The following is a 10,097-nucleotide window of genomic DNA, read 5'->3' as shown; positions in this document are numbered from 1 at the left end:
AGATGCTGAATAAAAAGACACAGTACTGAGAATTTCAGTCTTTAGTTTCCTATTATTTATATTACAGATTATGCTCTTGGTTCATTTTATTCAAAACAAAAACTGGTAATGGTGTATGAGTGATTGATTAATTTAAGTGAATGGCAGTTGCAGACCTGCTCAAATCTGCTCAGACAATACAACACATGATTAATAATCTTCATTTTTGTAAAGTAACTTAAAAAAAGAAAAAATGATACATAAGCAGCTTCCTAAATAAGTTAGGAGTTTCAATCTTATTTTCCTAATTATCTCATTGTAAGAGTCTATATATAGACTAGAATTGCACTTTTTGGTGTAAGCTCTCATATTGAAGCAACATACCTAAACACAAAACACAGATACAGACAGAAACACACACAAAGAGAATACAGGCACTACTCTGTGGATGCTGCTTCTGGGGCTGGCTTGGCCGCAGTTCTGCTGGTCTGGATATGCGAGACCTGAAGAACAGGCAACAGCAGCTGGAATGCATTGTGAATGTAGGTAGTGCTATTACACCCCTGAGGAAACGAGACACACAGTGTAGTGATGAAGGGTCATCGTTATCATAACTACAGTCATTATCATTATCATCATCAAATCCCCTTTCGCAGTCTCCTCATTTGTTAACTGTGCATTATGAAAAAAATATCACATTCAGTTTTACCTCCAGCATCACACTGTCCACTAGAGGATTTACTTCTTCTGCTTTTCTCTGACTCTATAGGGTCAAAAAATAGAGAGAGACAGAAAAAAGGAGGATGTTAATTCTAAACTCCAGCACAAAAATTGTATACGTTTTACTAAAAGCAAGAGTATACACATTTTATATATGATAGTATAACAGTGTATATATATTTTTGGGACAATCACATATACATTTCAATTAACGAAACTGATTTTTAATAGTTTTAGTTAAATGACAACAACACATGCAACAGCATTTGCAACCTATTTTCATAATTCATATACTTTCATAATGGGATATATTTCATTATGAAACTGGCCCAAACATCTCATCCCAGTTGACTTCCATTGTATTTATTTATTTATTTTTTCATACTATGGATGTCAATGGGGGCCAGCAACTGTTTGGTTACCCTCATTCTTCAAAATACATTCTTTTATGTTTAACAAAAGAAAGAAACTCATACAGGTTTTGGAGTGAATGATGAGACAATTTTCAGTTTTGGGTGACTTGATGTGGCTGCGATAGTTGCTAATTTGCCCTGCTCTTGGTTATTATGGAAATGAGCTGGCTGTGTTCTTTAATTTGCGCACTGTCAGTAAATCACTTGCAGAATTTTCCACTCTCATTGGCACTTTTACGGGATTGTGGTCTCACTCTAATTTGCCACCTGGTAAATCTGGTCCTAGCTACACCAAAAATAAAACAATACAACAGATATGTTCCCAAACCACAAGAGGGCAATGTTGATCTGTCCTGAAAAATGAAGATTGAAAAAATTCTTACTAGCATCAAAAGAATGTTCTTTAAATGAATGCGCTGGAAACGTATACTATTGTCAAATTTCACACTTAATTTCTGACATGATTTTGTTTTGACAAACTTTTGTATGTTCTGTAAATTTCATTGTGTTATGCCACATTTTCAACAAAAAAATTAAATCAGGAATTGATTGGTTCATGAAATGTGACAGGTGGTTGGAGGGATAAAAAATGAAAGCGCTTGGTGATATCATCTGAAAAAGTAAAGTCATTACAGAGGCTGAGCTTTTAGTTATTACATTTTGATAAAAGATGAAGACAAATGTTTGTTTTCTTCGCAATAACATCAACTGATACATCATTCATAATAAGACTATGAACGTGCATTAAGAAATTAAATGGGGTCAGTTATGTCATCAATAATGTTTTCAGAATGAAATGAGCTCAGGTCAGTCAGACTCACCCCTGCAGCCAGTAATGTGTCCGAGAACCTTCGGGCCAGGCATCTGACCTCCTTACACATGGCACTGGTTAACCTGAGCATACACAACAGTCACTTAACAGCTAATAAAAAGATTGGTCTAATAACATCTTCTGGAAATGACCGAGGAACTCACCTGACCAGTATACTGGCCTGTTGGCTGGCTGGCTTCTCCAGCTCTTGTCCGTGTAAAATCAACTCGGCCACTTTGTGTAGCTGTTCTATACTACGAGCGGTCACCTCAGCAAGACTGCCCACTGATGACAGATATAGCTTCTACACACACAAACATACACATTTAAATAAACATTTATACACAGAATATTAGAATGATTTCTTAAGGATCATGTGACACTGAAGACTGGAGTTGTAGCTACTGGCAATCCAGCTTTGGCATTACAAGAATAAAATACATTTTAAAATATATTAAAATAGAACAAAACAGTTATTTTAGATTGTAATATTTTTTCACAAAATTACTGTTTTTACTGTATTTTTAATAAAATACAGCCTTGGTGAGCATAAGATTTATATTTTTTAAAACATAAAAAGTAATGTAATTATGGTATTTCATTATGGCATACAAATGGTATTTTCTGAAAGCAAGAAATTAATACTTTTATCCTTTCACAATTATATTTCAATTAAATGCTTTTAAAAATTCTACTCATCATTTTCTATTCATACACACACACACACACACACACACACACATATATATATATATAGTGTTCACATAGTTCTGATGTGGTAACACGCTGAAGGCATTTCTCACCTCAACAGCGTTCGAGTTTCCATCCTTTGCATTATTTTCTTCATTCTCTCCCTCTTTTCCCTTCTCTTTCTTTTCTTCTTCTTTCTCTTCCTCCTTTTCTGGAGCAGGGCAAGTGGTGGAGCTCTCTTCCTTTAATTCCTCTGTAACATTTTTGACATCTTCCCGGGATTGCTCCGCTTCTCGCACCCAATCATGAGCTTTTATACGGGCCTGCAGGGCACACTGTATAATTAGTGTTTATACTTGTGAATAACATATGTGTGTGCTGGAGAGTGTAGGTAAACATTTATGTTACATGTGGATATGCAGTGTGTGTGTGTGTGTGTGTGTATACTTTGTTCAGTTTGTCGGGAGTTGCAGCAACATGGAGCTCAAAGAGTAGTTCAGTAAGAACACTGACAAACTCCTCTCCATCAGCAGCTGAAACACACAGATCACGTAAATTTAATACCCAAGGGCAAAAATGTGGAGGACTGAAATATTTATAGTGCTCTGACTGAGTCGCCTGTCATATCAAATCAATGTTTGTTCATTGAGATGTGCTAATATTAGGTTTTACTTGGTCATTTCAATCAGAATTATAGACTACAAAATCATTTCACAACCATAATAATTATTTATTATTCAATTGAACACAAAATCTATGATTGGATTTAAAAAATAAAGGTGTGAATGTGAGGTTTTACCTTGATTAATCTACATTAATGCATAAATTGTAATACTGATTTGTCATGCACAGTATCTTGATTGTGGTCCGGATTTGACTGTGATCTGGATTTGTCTAAATATGTTTAGGCATTTGAAGACTCACAGAGAGGAGTGGAACACTGAATTTGTGAATAAACTTCACCGTTTTCCCCTGAGGCAGCATCAGGTTCCTCCTCCTCATGAGTAATGAAGATCTCTTTAATTGCAATCAGCTCCTTCTTCATAACTTCCAAATCTTCCTCCTCCAAAGTGGACAAGAATTCCTGCACCTGAAATGAGGAGAGATACATGAAGAAAAGGAGAAGGATTTCATGTCTAACTTATTAGATATGCTGCATTTATTTGATCAAAAATACAGTAAAAACAGTAATATTCTGAAATATTATTATAATTTAAACTCTAAAATGTCATTTATTCCTGTGACGACAGCTGAATTTTCTGCAACCACTAGTCTTCAGTGTCACATGATCCTTCAGAAATCATTCTAATATGCTGATTTGGTGTTCAAGAAACATTTCTTATTTCTACAATCAATGTTGAAAACAGTTACTCTCGAACTAAAGAAACTGAAATTTTTTTGTTGTCACTTTTGATGAATTGAATGCATCCTTGCTTTAAAAAAATGCGTAACCACACTAAGGTTTGTCATGTCAATAGTATCACTCAGCAGACTTTTTCTTCACACATTTAAATTCATACTAATATTTCATGTCCATTTGTTTATTTATTTGATAAGTAGCTGTGTAATAGTGGGATAACTGTACAGTCAGTTGATCATTAGTGAAAAATGAACCTGTAAAATGTCAAATGTATTATGGGTAAATGCAAATGGTGTGTGTTACTAACCCTCCCTTCACTCTCATTGGAAAGTATCTCCAGTGCCTCAAGATGAGACAGGCCTTGGTAATCATCAAACAAGATCCCATAGTGGGCGGTTGGTTCTGTGACCATCTGACTGCTCAGTCTCTCTCTCTCCTTTTCCTTCGCTTCTTTTAACATCTGCAGACATACACACATACAGTAGATAAGTGCCACACAAACATACACTCAAAACATGGCATAAATTTCCAACAAAACCACTGTATCTTCTAGCATCTGAGGTAAGACGGTTGTAGGCACTCTGCTGGGTAACAACACCCATTAATCATGGTGAAAACTATTATTTGAGCATTTGTTGACCATCTTACCTGAGACAGAGAGACAGTTCTCTGCATTAGTATTTTGGTCTTTTTAAAACCTGGATCACTCTCTGCCAAGACATTCATGGTCTTCTTTCCAATGAACTCCAAAGCATCAAGACCTCCTGTTATTACTGACTTTCCCTGATAAAGCAAGAAGGAGAAAAATTCATTTGTTTCTACGATGAAGGGACAAGAAACATTCATTCATCTTAGGTGATTCAAACACAAGCGGTCAGCCGAGACTTATTACTGTCTCAAATGCATCTCCAGATTCATCAAGTGTAGCGGCTGGTTTTGTTACATGTCAGTAATCATGGTAAATCATGGTAAGGCTAATGATGTGTGTTACATATGTGCAGACTCACAGTGTTTTGAACAGCACTGCTGATGGTTGACAGCACTCCTCTGTGCACCTCCTCTGAATGAGCGTGTTCTGCCGTCTCGGTCCCAGAATGCTCATCAGCCTCTTCTGCCTCCTCACATGATGAGCTCTGACGGATTCGTAATGCCACACCTGCTTTCTCTTTTACAGAGCTTAACCCTTGACCTAGACACAATCAAAAGATGAAAAAAACTAAACTTTAGGGCTGCATTTACCTGTAAGAGCTAATGCATAGAACAGATATTGATCTGATCTATTGTTCCGAGAGTTTACATTCACACAACTGTGTTTACAATAATATCTACTATGACACACTGCGCTGACAATAGCAATTTCTGCATTTAGAAGTTAACACTTAGTATTATACCTCACATGTGTTTTAATATTAATGGCAACTAATACAAAATTATTTTGCAAGTACTTGTTCTGTATGCAGCTTTATTAAAGCTGTAAGTCACCACAGTCTCTTTGTTTTTTTGTCTCACACACCCCAAAAATAAATAAATAAATACATGAATGAATGAATGATATATACACACACATATATATATATATATATATTTTTTTTTTATTTTTTTTTTTATAAAGCATGCATACAGTAATGCACTATAAATTGCTTCATCTTGGTTCCACTGACTGCATGAATAACAAAACTGATCATTGGAGACTATTGCAAAACACAAAAAGAGACTCTACTGTTCAAAAGTTTGGGATCAGTAAGATTTAAAAAAAAAAAAGAAATTAATACTTTTATTCTGCAAGGATGCATTAAATTAATCAAAAGTAACAATAACTACATTTATAAGGTTACAAAATATTTTTATTTCAAATCTTTTTATTAGCATTTTCAGTGACAGTTACAGAATGGTACACCATAGAAAGAAAAGTAGTAGACCACAGGAAACTGTCCATCATTAATCTCTCCCACAAACCTTCCCTCCACCCAAATAACCCCCTAAATGATTCAAATTGAGGGAAAAAATACTAAGAATTATAATAAATAAAAAGAAAATAAGTAAATAAGAATAAAATAAAATAAATAAACCAGTAATTAAAGAAAATAATAACAATAAGCTTTAAATTCCTTACGAAGTCAGTCTTTTAATAGTTAAAAGTTATGGATCGTTACCAGTTGGAGGTGAGCTTTAATGTAATTTAAGAAGGGATCCCAAGTCTTGTAAAAGGATTTAAGTGAACCAGAGAGTGAACATTTCAATTTCTCAAGCCCAACACAATAGAAAATGTATGTCCTGTATCCACCTGTCATGAGATGAAGGGGAAGTATGCTTCCACTTAAGTAGAATAGCCCGCCTGGCCAAAATTGTAGTGAAAGCAATGACTTTACAATCTCGGGCCATCAAATCTGGCATAGGAGAAACCCCAAACAGGGATAGAAATGGGTCAGGGACAATGTTAATGTTAAGAGCTTTTTTTAAGCGTCTCAAATACATAGAACCAAAAGGTTACCAGTTTCGGACATGTCTAAAACATATGCAGATGATTGGCAGGCGACTGTTTTCAACGGTTGCAAGCAGCGCTCCTGTCTGGGAAAATTTTTGCCAACTGGGCATTGGTTAAGTGAGCTCTGAATAGTATCTTGCACTGTGTTAACCCATGCCTGGCATATATGGAAGAGGAAGTCCTCCATGATAGAAACTCCCAGGTCTTGCTCCCAGATATCTTTAAAAGTGTAAGTAGGGTCTACAGTAATAGAATTTATTAAATTATAAATTACAGAAATTAAATGCCACGGCTAACATTTAGAGCAAGAAAGTGGTCAATTTGTGAATCAGGGGGGCAATTAGGAAAGTGAGGGAACTGCTTCTTTATAAAGTGCCTGATTTGAAAGAACCGAAACAAGTGATGACTAAGTAGATCAGACAGATAAGTGATGACTAGGTAGACGTTTTAGATAAGGAGGAGAAAGAAGCAAATACCCCCTCCTCATAGAGATCATTAAACTTGAGAAGGCCATTAGATGTCCAAAGGAGAAATGCAGACTCTAAGCTAGATTTGGGGGATTATTGTTAAGGATGGGCATGCAAATAGAGCCTCTTTGTAAACCGTGATGTTTTCTAAATTGGACCCAGATCCTGAGGGAGCTGGTTACTATCGGATTATCTGAGACTTTGTTTACAACTAAGAGCAATTGAACAAACAATAGAATAAAGGGTATTTTTCATAGATGAAGTTTCCATATGTATCCAGAGTAGTTGTCCCTATTCCAATAGAGAAGCTTTTTAATGTTACAGGCCCAATTACAAAATATTTTTAATAAAAAAAAAAAACTGAACTGAACTTTCTATAAATAAAAAATAGTATCACTGTTTCCACAAAAACATTGAACAGACCAACTATTTTGCACATTCATAATACCGAGCACAAAATCAGCAACATATTGTAATAATTTCTGAAGTTTTGTAATTAAGTAATGATTTCTCAAGTGCCACAGAAGATTAAAATAATGGCTGATGAAAATTCAGTTTTGCCATCACAGGAATAAAGTACTTTTTTAAATATATTAAAAAAGAAAAATATTACTTTAAATTGTAATAATATTTCAAAATATTCAAAGTATTTTGATCAAATATGACTCGAATCAACTCATTATCAACTCTAAACTTTTGAAAGGTACAATATTTTTATATCAAATTTAGAAACTTAGTGGTTAAGTGCCTCAAAGCGGATGAGAAAAGATTGAATGTCATATGTATTTTTGCTGTTTACTGTACATGCATGCAACAAAATTTGATCTGTGTTGCATCAACATTTGAAATGCCAAAATGTACATTGATGAGTGATTTAGACAGACAGACAGACAGACAGAGAGATAGACAGATAGATAGATAGATAGATAGATAGATAGATAGATAGATAGATAGATAGATAGATAGATAGATAGATAGATAGATAGATAGATGACTTACCCATAGTGGATGTAGCAGTGGTCAGAAGTGACTTCCCCCAGGAGCCCCAACTACTCCAGCCTTTAGATTTAGACTCATCCAGGGGCTGATAACAACCACACAGCCGAAGAGCAATCACAAAATACACAAACAAAAAAATTATGTTATGGGTTTTGTTACATGGCACATACACAGATCAACCCTATTAAATGTACCTCTGTTCCCTGTGCTTCTTCCTGTGTAACATCTGGATCCAAACTCACCGAATCCACACATTCAGTCACCTGACCCTCAGGTTTTTCTACTGATGGGTGGACCTGCATCTCTTCAACACCTTTGGTTGTGCCGTGCTCTTCTACAGCCACATTGGTTATGTCAGGGGCTGATGTGTCTAGTGAGAGTTGTGATATAGACTGGACTTCATCTGTATTGGCTGCAGCTACGGTGGCAGTTTCATCAGAGGCAGTCGGCTGGAGGGAAGGGGGAGGTTTTGTAATGAGGTCTTCCACGGTCTCACCTTGCGACATGGTGCTCTGATAAACAATAGATAAGCAAACAAAGTGTAATGAGAGGCAATGCAAACAGCTGGCCATGACTGGCTGTGATTGACAACAAACTAACTTCTGACTAAATGCTGAGACAGCTGAGCTCTGACTAAGGTTTGCAAAATAACTGAAATTGATCAGTGACACAGACGATTAGCAGAACAGTGAAAATAAAATTGATGTTGATCTTGTGAAATATCAGGTCAGATTATAAAAATATGGTGCTCAGAGACTCATTTCTCAAAAATGCAGATATATATTGGCTTGTCGTAGTGCATGCAAAATAACTTGGTATTATTTAGGCGAGTAATGCTAATGGGTTGCTAATATAATTTCTATAATAATTTGGAATCAATCCTAAAAGGATCAAGAACAATTCGATCAAGAAAATCAGAATTGTGTTTTTTGTTGTTGTTTTTTTTATCCTAGCAGGATCTTATTTAAGTTTCAGTAGATTCATTTTCCATTGCTTCCAAATTACACCAGGAATTCCATTAGGATTTCTTTGGGATATTTTGATTTCTGGCATTTCCATGAGAACAATTTGCAGTCAGGTTGGTCAAATAGGCCTACGCTATAGCTTTGGACACAATGTGAATACACACATACATGTGCAAGTAAGGCTTATAATTCAGCTAAAGTATATTTTGTTTTTAATCTAATCATGTCAAAAGTTTTGCCTTATAGTTAGTTTTAGATTTGGGTTTAGCAACACTTCATCACCTCTGTATAAAATCCACGACGCTTGTGAGATATATTATTAATACATATCTTGCGTATACTATTAATGCAGTAAAACCAATTTATATGTGTACGTGTGTGTGAACAGAAAAGCTTTGACACAGAACAGCATTCAGCGCCGTCCCTGAATGGTGCCGCGCTGTCAAGCGCCTTTGTTTAATGCGGATTGCAGCGCCATCTAGCGGTCATTTTATACACGTACAGCCACATTCAAACTTTAGTTTGTAAATAGACGTTCAGTAAATTAATACACATGTACAGAAACTGTATATAAAGCAGATTAAAAACCTCAGGTTACAAGTTACAGTTTCTATACAATAAGACGCATGCAGTTTTCTGATGTCTCAAAGACTGCATTTATACTAGCTTAAATCAAACGCCCATGTTTGCTTACAAATCGTTTATTCGTTTCCCCGTTATATTTGTCTTTTTTATTGTAACTTCTTTATTTGAAGAATGTTAAAGTATTTTAAATATACTCTGCGAGGACTTTAAAAGCGACAGTGCAAACGAATTTAACCTTAATAACTAGATGCAAAAGAATAGCAGCAAACGCGACAAATGGAAGTACTCTATAAATACAAGCATAACGCTGAAATGCAAAATACACATAGGCAAAAATAACACGAGTGTTATTTCTTCTGAAATAAAGTTAACGTTAATTCATAGGCTCATCCCTTCTTACCAGTTCTGCTGACAGTCGCGCTCGCGCAACCCTTCCGCTCGAGCTCGAGCTCGCGCCACGTCGGCAGCAGAGGGTCGCGTGCCGCTGTGGATGGTGACGTCACCTGAACTTTTGGCACTTACTTTGCAGACAGTGAACTAATAAGTGAACAAATTCCACTCACATCTCGCGTATGAATTCGAGACCAATTCTACACTCAACTGTAACTGTGGTACTAATTTAG

General features: G+C 35.8%; 1 protein-coding gene across 3 annotated transcripts; it reads right to left on the bottom strand.

The window, feature by feature from the left end:
* Positions 1–23: 23 nt before the first annotated feature.
* On the bottom strand, positions 24–10,087 carry fam114a1 (family with sequence similarity 114 member A1). Of its 3 annotated transcripts, none has more exons than XM_058785525.1 (13): positions 9,875–10,087; positions 8,167–8,436; positions 7,925–8,009; positions 4,981–5,162; positions 4,622–4,756; positions 4,281–4,433; positions 3,538–3,703; positions 3,061–3,146; positions 2,727–2,936; positions 2,088–2,227; positions 1,934–2,006; positions 689–742; positions 24–542 (listed from the first exon to the last, which is right to left on the bottom strand). In XM_058785525.1, the coding sequence occupies exons 2-13, from the start codon at positions 8,428–8,430 to the stop codon at positions 417–419; spliced, it is 1,674 nt and encodes a 557-aa protein (XP_058641508.1). In that variant the 5' UTR covers positions 8,431–8,436; positions 9,875–10,087; the 3' UTR covers positions 24–416. The 3 variants fall into 3 exon arrangements, with proteins under 3 accessions (XP_058641508.1, XP_058641493.1, XP_058641502.1); XM_058785510.1 differs by having other exon boundaries at positions 8,119–8,436; positions 9,875–10,086; XM_058785519.1 differs by having other exon boundaries at positions 3,577–3,703; positions 8,119–8,436; positions 9,875–10,085.
* Between the last annotated feature and the right edge of the window lie 10 nt (positions 10,088–10,097).

This window comes from Onychostoma macrolepis, chromosome 01 (assembly GCF_012432095.1).
Source record: "Onychostoma macrolepis isolate SWU-2019 chromosome 01, ASM1243209v1, whole genome shotgun sequence".
Classification (NCBI taxonomy): Eukaryota; Metazoa; Chordata; class Actinopteri; order Cypriniformes; family Cyprinidae; genus Onychostoma; species Onychostoma macrolepis.
This window is presented reverse-complemented; position numbering and strand designations above follow the sequence as displayed.